This window comes from Lactuca virosa, chromosome 8, assembly GCF_052849685.1.
Source record: "Lactuca virosa cultivar CGN04683 chromosome 8, Lactuca_virosa_CGN04683_v6, whole genome shotgun sequence".
In the NCBI taxonomy this organism is placed as follows: domain Eukaryota; kingdom Viridiplantae; phylum Streptophyta; class Magnoliopsida; order Asterales; family Asteraceae; genus Lactuca; species Lactuca virosa.
The window spans coordinates 238,965,791-238,981,614 of NC_136433.1; the positions used below are offsets into that span (position 1 = coordinate 238,965,791).

General features: G+C 39.6%; 1 protein-coding gene across 1 annotated transcript; it reads left to right on the forward strand.

Annotated features, from left to right (window-relative positions):
- Nucleotides 1-7,332: 7,332 nt before the first annotated feature.
- LOC145131354 (uncharacterized) lies at nucleotides 7,333-13,879 on the forward strand. The gene is given in 8 exon segments (XM_079066053.1): nucleotides 7,333-7,508; nucleotides 7,574-7,640; nucleotides 7,920-8,446; nucleotides 8,537-8,777; nucleotides 8,779-8,839; nucleotides 8,914-9,674; nucleotides 13,061-13,232; nucleotides 13,707-13,879. Coding segments are annotated over 8 exon segments (2,178 nt in total).
- The last annotated feature ends 1,945 nt before the right edge of the window (nucleotides 13,880-15,824 follow it).

Below are 15,824 nucleotides of genomic sequence, written 5' to 3' on the forward strand. Positions count from 1 at the left end.
TAGGATCATTCAAAACTTCACGTGTTCATCAAGTGTTCTTGACTTGATACTTCTCATCTTCAACCTTCCACTCTTCAAGAAATCACTCGAGGTGAGTTCATACCCCTACATTTTCCAGTTTTCTTTAGTTTTCAGGGGGGGAATACAAGTTAAAACACCAAAACATATTTAAAACTTAACTTGACAGCTTACAACAGAAAAGTTGTGGCCTGTTCACGAACTGTTTTACCAAACTTAAACTTAATATTTTTCAAAACTGTACAATATGCAAGTAGTTCAGGTTTATACCTTTCTAAGGACTACTCGTACGCGTTTATACGATTTTTCTACAATTTATGGAGACTTTTACAAAACTGCCTATCACTGCAGCAACAAAATCGGACCAGGCTGTGACGATGAACGTTTTCACACTAGTTTGAGATAGCCAAAAATTATAAGAAAATTTATGAACATAGTAGAATCTTTTTCCAAACTCTCAGAGTTTAGGGATTCAGTTTTCGACTTACGATGATTTTTCTATAAATATTCTAAAACAGGGATAGTTAAGGGTAAAACTGTCAAAACAAGTTTAAGAGTTATTCACACCTTGTAACATGTTGAGCAAGGTGTGTAAGATTTACACTTAGTAATTTCAATGTCATTTTATTGAAATACAAAGTCATGCATATCAAGGTTTCATTAAATCATAAAACACTCTTGATAAACTATAATAGGTATAGTTTGAACACCTCGTTTAACAAAGAAACAGTAATACAATCGATTTACAAAACGGGTATTTCATTACAAACTACGTGACCTTGTTAATGAATAAAATTGTGAGACATTCACCTTCGGGGTACTATTAAGTACCATAGAAAAGTCCTGTAGTTATAACCAGAATCTCTTGTAGGGAGAGCGTGATAGTTGTGTATAGATCTATATTGGGTCTGACAAACCCGCACCTAAGTTGCTTGCAATAGCTAGACCGGCAGGTCTGGGGTGACAAATGTCATAACATTCTGACGCCTGAAGAACGGCGAGTACGAGGCCTTCGAGTTTTAGCATGGTTATAACAACTCACATGGGGAATTAACAAAACACACAGTTCACGGGGATTTAAGAATTCCACAAAAATGAGTTTTTTTTAAATATAAAACCACACATAAGTATGACGATTTACTTACATATACTAAGTCTTGGTTCAGTCAAGACTACAACAAACCTCTTAGAAAATATTGGATTTTCTGGAAACAAACTTGTAACAAACTTTAAGGAACAACATCCATTTTTTTCATTCATAATTTGCTTATGAACTCACGAGCTTTAATGATGATACTCTTTCAAAAACAACTTGTATTCTCAGGTATTCAGTAATACATGTAACCACAAGATTTTTGAATGTAAGACGCTAAGGCGCAGATTTTTGCCATATTTTGACATCATATGTAATTTATTTGGAAACATGTATTTTTGCAATGATGTAACCTTTTAAATTATATTTATGATGGTTGTGTTTACTTTCTTCACTATGGTTATGATACTGAGCATGACGCCCTCCACCCCCGAACGTTTCCGCCGTTCCGGTTTGGGGTGTGACAGATCTGAACACAAATACTTTGACAAATCACGAAATTCTTCTTCTTTTTCTTCCAAAAAGACAAATTAAGAACAAATCATATGATAGAATCGGTAGAAGATAACAAATCTGAACAAGATTTGGCAATAAAACGAAGTAGTAGACTTTTTCTTTTCAGAAAACTTACAAAACTTGAAGAACAAGGTGAGATTCATGATAAAATATCGCCATAAACAAGATCGATTCTTGCAAAAATCGTTGAGATCTACAAGAACTCGTTCTGATACCACTTGTTGAGAATAAATCCGAGATGACGAATGCGGAATATCAAGAACAATCAAGAATCAATCACCATCATATACAAGTAATCTGATAAACGTTTTTCATATATTGATTATGAGATGAACGTACAGAGAAAACCCTAATCTGGTCAAAAAGCTTGCACCAAAAGTTAACCTAATGATTATTTATAGGGAACAATAAATATATGCCATAAATATAAAATCTATGTTTAAGATAAAACCAATGCCTTAGAAGAGCTCGATTAAGAACTTCTACTGTAAAGGCATCGTAGGGAATCATAAAGTGATTAACCCTAAAAAGGCTTCCCTAAATAGCCAAATATGCCAAATCAGTTTCAATATCTCAAATATTCAACAGGGGTCCTCTTCAATATCTCCCTGAGCCACTAGGTTCTGGTAGAATTGAATGCCCTGATGCGCTCCATCAATGGCTGCTGAGCGAGAAACTGGGAGTGAGAAGGGTGAAAAGGGGTGCAAGACGTCGCAAAATTTTAATCACGTATGCATGTAGTATTTCCAAAATACTCCTATAGTATTTTAATTATTTATGTTTGAATTCCTGAGAAGTTTTGGGTATGAGGTAAGTTTCTAGGTCAACTTCCCGTCATAATTACCCCCAAACACATGTTGGTCATATTTTGAATAAATATAGTTGATCAGACTATATTTACCCCCAATATAACCACATAACTGTCCGAGTTTAATCACAGCGTTCCATTTCCTCTAGAGACTCTTAATGTTATAGTTTTAATGTATGCGCTTTATTCAGAGTGTTTTAGTCCCATTGTATTTATAGTTGCATATCATGTATGGTTAGATATGCTAGTTCACTATAAACAATGCTCTGATACCAACCTGTCACACCCCCGAACCAGACGGCGGAAAACGTCTGGGGGCTCGTGTGACTACAAATTGAAATATCATCACAATGAATATGCATGAAACATAACACAATCATCACCAGCATTACATATAACAACTGCATTGTTCACATCAAATACATTGTTTTACATTACATAATCCGAAGACATAAATTGTACGATAAATGACATATGCATAAAAAAAATCCCAAAATACTGTCGACGATTCTTCAGCTTAACGATTACCCGAGAATACAAGTTATTTTGAAAACGATCAACATATATAATGTTGGTGAGTTCATAAGCATGTTTGAATGGAAGTCTTTGTATCTTTTGTAAACCCAGAAAATCTGATATTTTCTGTAAAACGTCTGAAAAATGATGTGAAAATCGAGTATAATGCATGTGTGAATTTCATAGTAGTAACATGTAGAAATTGTTGAGTCTTATTGTGTTGCGCCATGAGATTGTGTTTTGTATCCGGATTGGGCCTGTCCATCCGTGTTTATCTAGTAGGGTTAGACTATATATAGTGCATGCATGTATGCATTAGTTAACGTTCTTGATTATCATTATAGTTTTGTAACCCTAAGCACCTCTACAGTCGAAGTTCTTAATCGAGCTCTTCTGAGGTGTTAAAGCATTAATCATACGACATATTCAAAGCCATTCTTGTGTTCATAATTACGTTCTTAATTGTTTGCCTGCATAGAATCTATCGATCCTAATAGAACCTTGTTCTAACAATTGGTATCAGAGCAGGAGACTGTGTGATCAATACACATTCCTTCTGTGTTAAGAATTCGTTAGGGTTTCCGCTTTTATCGTATAAATAGAAGTCGTCTTCTTCCTATCGACGGTAACTTTGTTTCTGATAAAACCCTAATCTCAAGTTTACAGGTCTGATTCTAGCGGCTCACCATGTCTCACGAAGATTCTCAGACAAATCCCATCAACATCTCTAACAGCATTGAATCCACTACCAGGATTCCCATTCTTTACACTCAAGACTATGAAGTATGGGCACATCACTTTGAAGATTATGTGGTCGGATCTGAAGATAATGGTTATCTCATCTGGGAAGCCATCATGCTTGGGCTGTTTGTTCATTCTGGAACGAACATGACTGTTAAGACCCAAAAAGAATACAACAAGCTGGTGGCGGGCGTAGACAAGATGCCACAGGATGAGAAGGATAAATTGATGTGTAATGTGAAGGCCATGAGAATGATCAGATTCGCCTTGCAATCTGACACTTTTCGGTTAGTTGGTTCATGCACGACGGCCAAAGAAATCTGGGATAGGTTGAAAGAACTTTACTCAACCGATGAAGATTTAGAACACTCTATTCAAACCTTGCTGCTCTCAGAATTTGGAGTTTTCGAACAGAAACCAGAAGAAAAACTGATACAAACTTTCGATCGGTTCAATCATCTCTTAAGTAAGATGATCAAGCATGGAATAGAAAGAAATTTGATCGAACAAAAGGTGACATTCATGAATGGTTTGAGACCAGAATGGATGGCTGTGGTTTCAACAGTGAAAGCACATGAGCAGTTTAAATCCTACTCACTAGCGAAACTTGTGGGAATTCTTAAATCCCATGAGAGTGTAGTGACCAAGGAGGCGAAGGTAGTTTCGGGTGTGGGATCGTTGGCCCTTGTCTCAAAAGGAAAAAGTATTGCAGAAGAAGAAGAGGAGTCGGATATGTCTGAGTGTGACCTTACAAGCGAAGAGTATGCTATGATGGTCACCAATCCAAAGAAGTTTGCACGAAGAAAATTTCTTGTCAACAAGAACCGAAACTGGCAAGGAAGTTACAGCTCTGAGAAGGTGAAGGATGAAGCGAAAAATACTTCTCAAAAGGATGAAGACAAGAAGGAGAGCAAGCTTGCAGGAGACTCTGGGTTCAACTGCAATTACTGTCATGGCAAGAACCACTTTGCCAAAGATTGCATGCTGAGGAAAATGGCTGAGAAAAGAGATGGTGAAGACAATGAGGCGTACTACATGCGCAAGTTGGAAGAGATCAAGAAAAAGAAGGCAACTAACAGTTCTATGAATGCCTTGATTGTGCAGGAGAATGCAGATGAAGATGAGTTCGGTGGTGTTGATGTTTGGTCAACCGATTCTGAAGATGAAGAGGTGAGAAAGCCAACTCATGGAAGAGCGTATGTGGCAAAGGAAGCAGGTTCGGCTGGAAGATGTTTGATGGTCACAGCAGGTGGATCAACCGAAAGTGCCAGTAAGGAACCGAACCTAATTGAGGACAAATGCTTTGCAGCCAAGCCCGTGAGCGAGAAGACCAACGACTGTGATCGGCTGATCAAAAAGGTACAATCCATCCTTAAATCACTTAAAGTTTCGGTAATAGATTATGAAGAAGAACTAAATGACTTAAAATTTAAATTTTCTAACTTAAGTGGTAGTCTCATGCAAACACGCTTAGCGAATTCTAATCTAACTGACCAACTCAGCAGGGCGTCTTCAAAAAGTGAGGAGAGAAGGATGTGGATTGAGCTGAAGGAGGCGGAGTTAAATAGGGCTGGGGATGAAAGTATTTATTTACAACGAGACAATTTAAAGTTTTTAAAACAAAGGAATGTTTTTTGTCTAATTGCTAAACGCTTATATACTAATATTGCTCAATTGCATTTAAGTTGTGAGATAGGGAAAAAGATTCATAAGATGATCTTACCCTTCCTTGAATTTAAGGAGGATGAGGTCATTGCTGAGTGTGAATCTATAGTGTCCTCAGAAGAGACATCCATCCATTACAAAATCGGACTGGACAAGATAGAGACCTTCATTGACTCTAAAGAACATAAATGTATGCTCAAAAATCTTTTAGATGAAAATGATAGGTTAAAAATAAAGTTCGAAACTATTCAATCATTTGACTCGTCTAACGCCAAATTAATTTCAGAAAATAAAATGAACTTAGAAAATACGTCTGAATTTGATGAGGAAAGTGAGATGAGCGAAATCTCTGTAGAAGACGTAGTTGATTGCTCTGAGTTTATGAAGAGCGAAACCGAGAATGAGAAATCCCTCATATCTGAAAATTCGGTTGAATTCACTCGCCTGTCAAAAGACAAGCCACATAAACTCAAAGAAAAAGCTATGGTTTATCAAAAGGTTCAAACTGTGCCGAATCAGGTCTATGCAGTTACAGGGGTCACTGCAAAACAAACGGCAGAGTTAAAAATCTTGGTCGACAAAGACAATGCTGAAGGGTGCAACGATTACTTCTGGTCAGCCCCTATTGACAACGCAGACGAAACCATTGGCTTATCTAAGCAAACTTTATGGAGGGTTAAAGGAAGATACGTTGCTGAACCCATCAAGAAACCCTCGAGTTTCGACAAACCAAGCACAAGTGGAACAAAAGAAATCCCTGAAGAACCAATGAGAGAACCGATTGTTCCAACTAAGACAACCGAAACTCAAAGGGAGAAGCCAAAGGCTAGGTTCAATATCCACAAATCTCAGAAGGAGTTAGCTGAACAGAAACGCCAAAGAAATCAAAGATACAGGAAAAAACTGAATGAGCGAAAACGTCATTGGCAATCTCAAAATTCCAACTACGTACCTCCTAAGAAAGAATCATTAACAAAGGAAAGGAAATGCTAAAAGGAAAAGAAAATTTCAGTCCAAATTCCTACTATTCCAAATCTCATAACCGAACTTCTACTTTCAGTTTCGCGCGCAGAACCGAACGTCTAGTTTCGGTTCCAACACCGACACTCAGAACCGAAAGTCAAGTTTCGGTCTCAAGTCTAGTTTCGGTCCTCCCAACTTCCAAAGCAAATCAAATTCAGTGAAGAACGTCAAAGGAAAGGGAAAGCTTAATTCTGATTCTAATTTCAATGATAAGAAAAACTCAGCTAGCCCTAGGATTCAAAGGAAAACACCAAAACCATCTAACAACACACCATCAAAAACACCAAAAATTACACAAGATAAAACTAAAATCAAGGTGTACACCATCAAAAGAAAAGATCAATCCACTCTAATAAAAAGAACTTATATGGTTGAAATTTCTTCTGCAATTCCTTTTTGTGTGAAAGACTCACCAGGACCCAAGAAACTTTGGGTTCCTAAATCTGCTTAAATTTGCAGGTGATACATGACGAGCAGTTCGATGATGAATGGTATATAGAAAGTGGTTGCTCACGTCACATGACAGGAAGGAAGGAAGAGCTAAGGGAGTTTCGGTCCCTAAAGGATGGTGGATGTGTGAAGTATGGCAATAACTCATATGGCACAATCAAAGGATATGGAATGATAACCAATGGAGATTTCTCGATTCGAAAAGTAGCGTATGTGGAAGGATTGCAGCATAACCTCATCAGTGTGTCACAATTAGTTGTGGGAACAGGCTTGAAGGTTTCATTTGATGATGAGGGATCAGAAAGAGTTGAGAAGCAATCTAAAAAGGTTCCGTTGAAGTCTGAACGCAAGGGAGAGATGTATCCTTTAAATCTCAACCCAATTCGAGGAAAACCAGCAATATGTCTGCTATCAAAGGCGAACACTGATGAAAGTTGGTTGTGGCATCGACGTTTATCGCACCTGAACTTCAAAGACATTAATAAGTTGGTGCTTGGTGATCATGTTCGAGGCCTTCCTCTTCTCAAATTTGATAAGGAACATCTGTTTCCAGCGTGTGAGATGGGCAAACAAAGCAGAAAGAGCCATCCTACTCGGCTCAATACAAAAATTGTTGAAGCTCTTGAACTTCTGCACATTGACTTATGTGGACCTTCGGCTATCGAAAGCTTCGGTGGTAGTAAGTTCATTCTTGTCATAGTAGATGATTTTTCACGCTTCACCTGGGTTTTCTTTCTTAAACATAAATCAGATGCAACTCCCAAGCTGAAGACGTTCATCAAGCAAGTGGAATTGCAGCTGCGAAAGCTGGTGAGGAATATCAGAAGCGATAATGGGCTGGAATTCAAGAATAAAGATTTTGAGGATTTTCTGGCTGACAAGGGGATATCTCACAACTTTTCGGCCCCTTATACTCCACAACAGAATGGGATTGTTGAAAGACGAAACCGTTCTCTATGTGAAGCAGCCAGAACCATGCTAAGCTTCGCTTCTCTTCCACTGTACTTCTGGGCTGATGCAGTTGCAACCGCGTGTTACACTCAGAACCGATCCTTGCTCAACAAAAGATTCTCAATCACTCTATATGAGATCTTGAACAATCGAAAGCCTAACGTTAAATTTTTCCACGTGTTTGGTTCTAGGTGCTTCATCTTTAATTCAAAAGAGAACCGAAACAAGTTTGACGTCAAAGCAGATGAGGGAATTTTTCTTGGTTATTCACTCACTTCAAAAGCATACAGAGTTTTGAACAAACGCTCCAAACGAATTGAAGAAACATATTATGTAACCTTTGATGATAATTACATGAAGAAAGTTCAAAGGAGCGAAAGTGCCTTAGGTGAAATATTTCCTGAATCAGGACAAGTCTCGGTTCCTATATCCAACTTGTTTGAAGAGTACATTTGGCTGTTTGATGAACCAGAGAAAGCAGCACACTCAGAAGCGAAAGCAGCAGACAACAAAATTGACAATCTCAAAAAGATCATAGATGAAGCTGCCAAAGAAATGGAAAGTGAACCTCCTAAACCGACAGGTGGTCAACCCTCCAAAGACTCTCCAAACAATGACTCAATGTTCAAGGGGGAGAGTTCATCAGCACCAAAGACAACCGAAATGTCTTTCAAGGGGGAGAATCCAATTCTGTCCCCAACTCATAAAGATCCAGGCGAGGGAGAGCATACAACTCCAAACCCACCCAATAATAGTCCAGTCGAGGGGGAGAATCCGACTCCCACAGAGAATGAAAACTCTGATCCTGACACAGGTTACACTTCGCCAGTCGAGGGGGAGAAAGAGAATACAACTGGCGAAGATGATCAATCAGAACTTGAAGAGGAAGTAAATGCAGAGTTGGATCCAGCCTATGACCCAAACTATCCTCCTTTAGTGAAATGGACCAAGGATCATCCAAAAGCTCAAATCATTGGTGAATCAACTGAGAAAGTTCTCACTCGCTCTCAATTGAAAGCGAAACAAACTGCATTATTCTCTAAAGTTGAATTCTGTATGTTTAATTCATTTATCTCCAAAGTCGAACCGAAAACAGTTAATGATGCACTTGATCATTCTGATTGGGTACAAGCAATGCAAGATGAGCTCCATGAGTTCGAACGAAATCGAGTTTGGAGGCTGATTCCCACACCAAAGGATGCTTCAGTGGTTGGCTTGAAATGGGTCTTCAGGAATAAATTGGACAAAGAGGGGAACGTTATAAGAAACAAGGCTCGATTGGTTGTAAAAGGATATTGCCAAGAGGAAGGGATAGATTATGAGGAAACTTTCGCTCCAGTAGCAAGGTTGGAATCAGTTAGAATTTTTCTGGCATATGCTGCTCATAAAAACTTCGAAGTTTTCCAAATGGATGTAAAATGCGCTTTCTTGAATGGAGAACTAGAAGAAACGGTGTATGTTAAGCAACCACCTGGGTTTGTGAACGAGAAATTCCCTGATCATTGCTATGTGTTGGATAAAGTTGTATATGGTTTAAAGCAAGCACCGAGGGCATGGTATGAAACTTTAACCCGCTTTCTGAAGATGTCGAAATTTAAGCAAGGTTCGGTTGACCCAACCTTCTTTCGAAAGAAAGAAGGCGAACATCTAATGATAGTTCAGATTTATGTCGATGACATCATCTTCGGCTCCACGAATCCTAGCTTAACGGCTGAATTCAGGAAGTTGATGGAGACTAAATTTAAAATGAGCGCAATGGGTCCGATTAACTTTATCCTTGGTTTGAATATTAGACAGGGACCAGAAGGTATATTTATCAACCAGGAGGCCTACACAAAGAACTTGCTGGCAAAATTTGGTTTGACGGGAGATTCGAAAGTGAAGATTCCTATGGTATTTGGCACTAAGTTAACACCTTCTCTGGAAAAACCTGCTGTTGACATAACACTATATCGACAAATGATAGGGTCCCTTATGTATTTAACAGCTAGTAGACCGGACATTATGTTTTCTGTTTGTTATTGTGCCAGGTTTCAAGCTAATCCAAAAGAACCTCACATGGTGGCAGTGAAAAATATATTTCGTTACCTGAAGCGAACCTCATCTCTCGGTCTTTGGTACCCTGCTAGATCTGGATTTTTTATTCAAGCTTTTTCTGATGCTGATCTTGGAGGATGTGGTCTGGACCGAAAGAGCACCACAGGTGGATGCCAATTCCTTGACGGTAAACTTGTAAGCTGGCAGTCCAAAAAGCAAACATGTGTGTCACTTTCAACAGCCGAAGTTGAGTATATAGCTGCAGCATCTTGTACTTCTCAAGTAATATGGATTCAAAGTCAACTAAGAGATTATGGGCTGAGTATGAAGAAGATTCCTCTCTATTGTGACTCAGAAAGTGAAATAAGAATATGTCACAATCCAGTGCAGCACTCAAAGACTAAGCATATTGCACTTAGATATCACTTCATCAAGGACCATGTAGAAGATGGGAACGTGGAAGTACATTTCGTTCGGTCCTCTGATCAACTGGCTGACATATTCACTAAAGCCTTACCTGAAGCGAGTTTCAATAAAATTTTACAAGGCCTGGGAATGATGGAAGCAGAGTCGGTACCGAATCCTCAAATCTCTCACTAAAAATTAGACAAGCGAAATAGAGCGAATGCTCGGTCTATTTCGGTTCCGGATTTTTCGGGAACCGAAATGAAGCGAACGCTCGGTCTATTTCGGCTCCATAATTTTCGGGAACCGAAATGAACCGAACGCTCGGTCTATTTCGGCTCTGGAATTTTAAGGAACCGAAATGAACCGATCGCTCGGCTTATTTCGCTTCATTCTTTTAAGATAAGGTTTCGGTTGTACATTTTGTTTATTTTTTTTAGTGTTTTGTGCTACTTTATTTTCTCTTTCTGTTTTTATTATTTTTCAGAAAACTTTAAAAAAAAAAAAACCAAAAATATTTTCTCTTTCTGTTTTTATTATTTTTCAGAAAACTTCAAAAACAAAAAAAAATACTTTCTTTTTCTGTTTTTTATTTTTCTCAACATTTGTTTTGTTTGTGTGGTGTGTTTGTTTGCTTGTTCTTCTAATTAGGTCCCAAGTATACCAGTACAACAGAATTTGGAGCTTAAGCAGGTATGATTCTTTCAATCTGAACTAGTTAAGGGTCCCTAGAAGCATGCTGCTGCATGTTGACCGAAGCCTCTATGACTAAGAGCAAGGCCTTAATGATTCGATCTATACCCATCGTTTCTTCCCAATCAGGCTGTTAAAATCCACTCAAGTCAAGAGCTACCTTACTCTTCTCAAATGAGTTAAGAGTTTTTCTGCTTCGTCCTGTCTTTATAGCAGAAGATACTTTCGGTTCTTTAACCACCCTCCTTACATTATCCATCAACTTTCGGTTCACCACTGTAACTCTTGAGACTCTCGGTCCTTACCACTGAGGTTTATGGTTGCACAAAATCTGTGTTTGTGATCTTAGATACGTACACCACGTGCTGAGTGAAACCCAAAATCCAACACCTACAATGAATTGACGGTGAATCATTATACTCAAGATCTTACTTGTTACCAAATGAAATCTCATTTTATTTTTGAGTGGTCTTTTATGAAATTGTCTAACACCAAGGCTTTTCTTCCCAAAAAGATCCGGTTTGTTTTTTATTTTTGAGATTTCTATCACTTCTTTAATCACTATAAATTATACCCAACCTACTTGTTCAACAGACCACATCGGTCTCACAAGTACTTCTTCCGACGTTCGGTCTTATGTTAAGAATCAACGTTCGGTTGAAGATAAGCTACCCTTAGCCTATAAATTAAAAGACGCCTTTCGGTGTTTCTTTACAAACACTCGATCGTATTTTCTCAGGGAACCACACAAGCACTTCAAGTCTCTCTTGACTTTGAAGGAAGCGATTCTTGCCCGGAATCACCAGCTTTATGTCTTCTAATAGACATCACTCACATCCAATACACAATTTGCTTTATTTCTTTATCTTTTGTCACACTATTGCACGAAAATTTTTATTTTCCAACATTCTGGTTGCTGTTGGTTCGATCTTTGTTTATCTTTTGGAGCAACAGGGGCTATCCTAAATCTTGGAGCGAAACTGAATTTCAAACGACGACTTGAGGATAAGATTTTGGGCGCGTGAATTTGAAAGGTCCCTATACCCATGCATGCTGACGTATACCTAAGAGAACCCAACCTGTCACATCGCGCTTTTTCAGGCGACGTTTTAGTAATCGCGTCATTGTCATGATGATTTTTTCTCTCTCCTGCCAACGGTATATAAAGGGTTTCTAATCTTATTTGTCTTTTACCAGCAACAAATTCTCTCAAACTACAAGGCAATTTGAAACTGTTCATCTTCTTTCTTAACTCAACAATGGCGACTTCTTCATCGGCTCACGACCAAACAGCTTCGTCCACATTGCTCTCGATCAAGCCAAACCAGAACATGATCATTGAACTCAATCCTTTTCTGTACGATTCGTATATGCTACACGTGGTTGAGTGTTTGAAGTATTCACCTCTGGTTTTAGCCCTAACACAGGTAGAATCCGTTCCAATATCCCTTCTATCACAAGTCTACACTACCGCTTCGTATGATAAGAACAAGGAGAGGATTTATTTCCAAATCTTCTCTCACAAGGCGTCGATTTCAAAAGCGAAATTTCGTTCATCATTACAACTTGCTGTGGATTCATCTGTGATCTCACCAGACTTCATCACCACTACTCAATTGTTCACGATGCTCTACAAGATGGGCTACACTGATGTGCTTACCACGGTTACGAAGGTTAAGAAGTCATGCTTACCGCCACAATGGAATGGAACGCTTACTCTTCTCATCAAGAGTTTGGCGGAGAGGAGTGGTGGATCTGATGGTACCAGTAAGGGTTTCCTGACCCTTCTATACGGTCTTTACAATGGTATAAATCTCGACTATGGGTCGATTATCTGGTCACAAGTTGTGCAAAGCTTCAACACTTCAACGAGGCATTCTGAAATTTCGTGTGGTCGATTCTGGACTCTCATTACACGAAGGGCGATTAATACTTTGCAGATTCCGATAATGAAGGATGCCCTAGTCGCGTCTGTGGCTACGTTTCACACCAAGAAAATCATCATTTCTGATCCTAGAAAGTTTCCTCACAATGGCTCTACACCTGAGACTATGTACAGGTGTGTCTCAACCGAGAGTAAGGTCATGGCTGAATATCGCAAGATTCCTCCCAAGGAACCGAGAGTTTTATCTCCTGAACAGCAGGCTGCTTTGGATGCTGTAGATAAGCCTGGAAACCGAGGAAAAAGGGCTTCTACCAAGAAAGGGACAACCGAGGATGATAAGTCTAAGGCTGCTAAGTCAAAGAAGCGAAAGTCTGAGAAAGGGGATTCTTCTAAGCCGAAAAAGATTAAGAAAATGGCGAAGAAATCCAAGAGTCCCTCTCCTTCTAGTTCAGAAAATGATGGGGAGGATGAAGAAGAGGAAATTCATCATGAATCACCGAGAGGTAACACCCCTCCCCGATCCCCAACCCCAACCGAACCTCTTCATGACAAACTTCCTACACCACCTCCATCACCGAAACCGACAGTTCCAGTTTCGGTTGCTCCTATTCCACCACCTACCACATCTCAAACAACTCCTATTCCACCATCACCACCAGTTACTTCTATTCCTATTTCTACAACTCCCTTACCACCTCATATTATTTCCCAATCAACTTCCACTCCAATCCCAGAACCGACAGTAAACGTCAACATATCTGATGCGGGGGCGAATACTGAAACAGAACCTCCTGTTACTTCTAAACCACTTTCACCCTCACCTTCAACCGATTCCGGTGCCACTCTCGGTGATGCTAATGATGAGTTTGATTCAACATACTACATTCCCTATCGGCTTCCTACAGATGATGATGATGAAGCTCCAGTCACGAAACAACAACTGCAGAGCATTAATGAGAAACTTGATAAGTTGCTTGATGACAACAAGTCATACAGTGGTGTTGTGCTCAAGGCTTTCATGGATACCGCTCTTGAGCAATATACTGAATCCATTGAAAAAATCCACACAGGCTGTTAATGCGTCAACTTCTTCTTGCAAGAAGGCCACTTCTGACGTTGCAGAAATTGTTCACAGTACTCAGATCTTTCTTGAGTCACTCAAAGGGCATGCTGATACCAATGCAGCTAAGGTGAATGCCTCTGTGGATTCCTTATCCAAGTCCCTTCAAGAAGAGCAAACAAAGTTTGAAGCTGTTTGTTCTTCAATACAAACAGAGAACACTTCCCTTATTAGTTCTGTGAATTCTCGGCTTGAATCTCTTCACGCTGATTTAGCAAAGGAGAGTACTCTAAAGGAAGATCTGGCACGCCAAGCCTCAACCATTGAAGTTCAGAAGGTGCAGCTCGCTCAAGCTGAAAAGGAAATTTCTTTGTTAAAGACGGAGATAGCTGTTTTTCGTAGCTGTGCTGGGGATGTCAAGGATATGCTAACCAACATCCTTGGTGCTCATGATCCTATCCTTACTCTTACTATCAGAAATCATCTAACATCAAAACTTCTTCCTGCCCTTGCAATGTTACACGAGATGAAGGGTGTTTTGGAGAAATTCATACCTCCAAAAACAAGGGGGAGAAGGTGCTCAACCGACGGTTACTGTAAAAACCAAAACCGAATCTGCTCAACCGAAAGTCAAAGTTACAACCGAACCGAAGGATAATGAAGCTTCGGGTTCTGGTTCTCAAGCTAAGAAGAAGGGGATTGATGATGACAGTGATGACGAATCTGATGAGACTATTGCTGAGGCCCTTAAACGAAAGAAGAGGGACAAAGAGTTGGATGAAACCTTGAGGGTTGCAAGGGAGGCTGAGGAAAGGGAAAGAAGGAACAAGGAAGAAGAAGAAGCCTTAAACTGCAAGAAGGCCTTGTTTCCCCACTGGACAAAAGAGACACTTATCAATGAGGCAATAGAGTTTCCAAGCGTTTACTGGTTGGAACCTGTCGCTTCGTTTGATTGTGACAATACTAAGGACTCACAGTTCGACATGCCAATAACACGAAAGACATTCACATTTCATTGTTTCGATTCGACTGCTGAAGTTCCTTTCCCTCATCCAAAAGTTGATCGTGAGCTTATCGACTTTTATCTGAAGTATGGTCAACCGCAGTACTTGACATGGAGCGCACAGAAGATTGTTACTGTCAAGGTACTCAAGCCTTCGCCTGCCGGGAAGTTCATAAATGTTAATTTTAAAATCACACGAGGATCAGCAAACTCGGTGTCGATTATTTCCCTGGCAGACCTTCCGAATTTAAATCCTCATGACTGGATCCTATTGTTCAACATCTGTTCACCAATCCGAAAGAATATGAGCCGATACTGGATCACTTGAAAAGGATGTTGGCCTCTTACATCCATGAGGTTGCTGCTATGGATCAGGAGATAGCGAAAGTGATGAACAAGAAACCGACTGTCAAGCCAACACCGAAACCAGGTGATGTGAACAAAATGAGGATGGGCCAAATTGATTCTACAAATCTTACTGTAATGTTTACAAGAGGCGAAGCCAATAGATTTCTATTCGCTCTTGTTGATAAACATTTATTCTCAACTAACTGCTTGGAGCACATTATCAACATTATTCATCGGTGCAAGCAGAACTCAGAATCAGACAAGAAGAATTTTACGGACATGCTTCGGTGGTACATTACGTTTCGTCATCATCTATTGGCCATCATACCGAAGGTGTTCAAGACAATGAAGAAGTCTTCTGCAGCTCAACCAAAGTGAGCTTTCGGCTCCATTAACGCAAAGGGGGAGATTGTTGAGTCTTATTGTGTTGCGTCATGGGCTTGTGTTTTGTATCCGGATTGGGCCTGTCCATCCGTGTTTATCTAGTAGGGTTAGACTATATATATAGTGCATGCATGTATGCATTAGTTAACGTTCTTGATTATCATTATAGTTTTGTAACCCTAAGCACCTCTACAGTCGAAGTTCTTAATCGAGCTCTTCTGAGGTGTT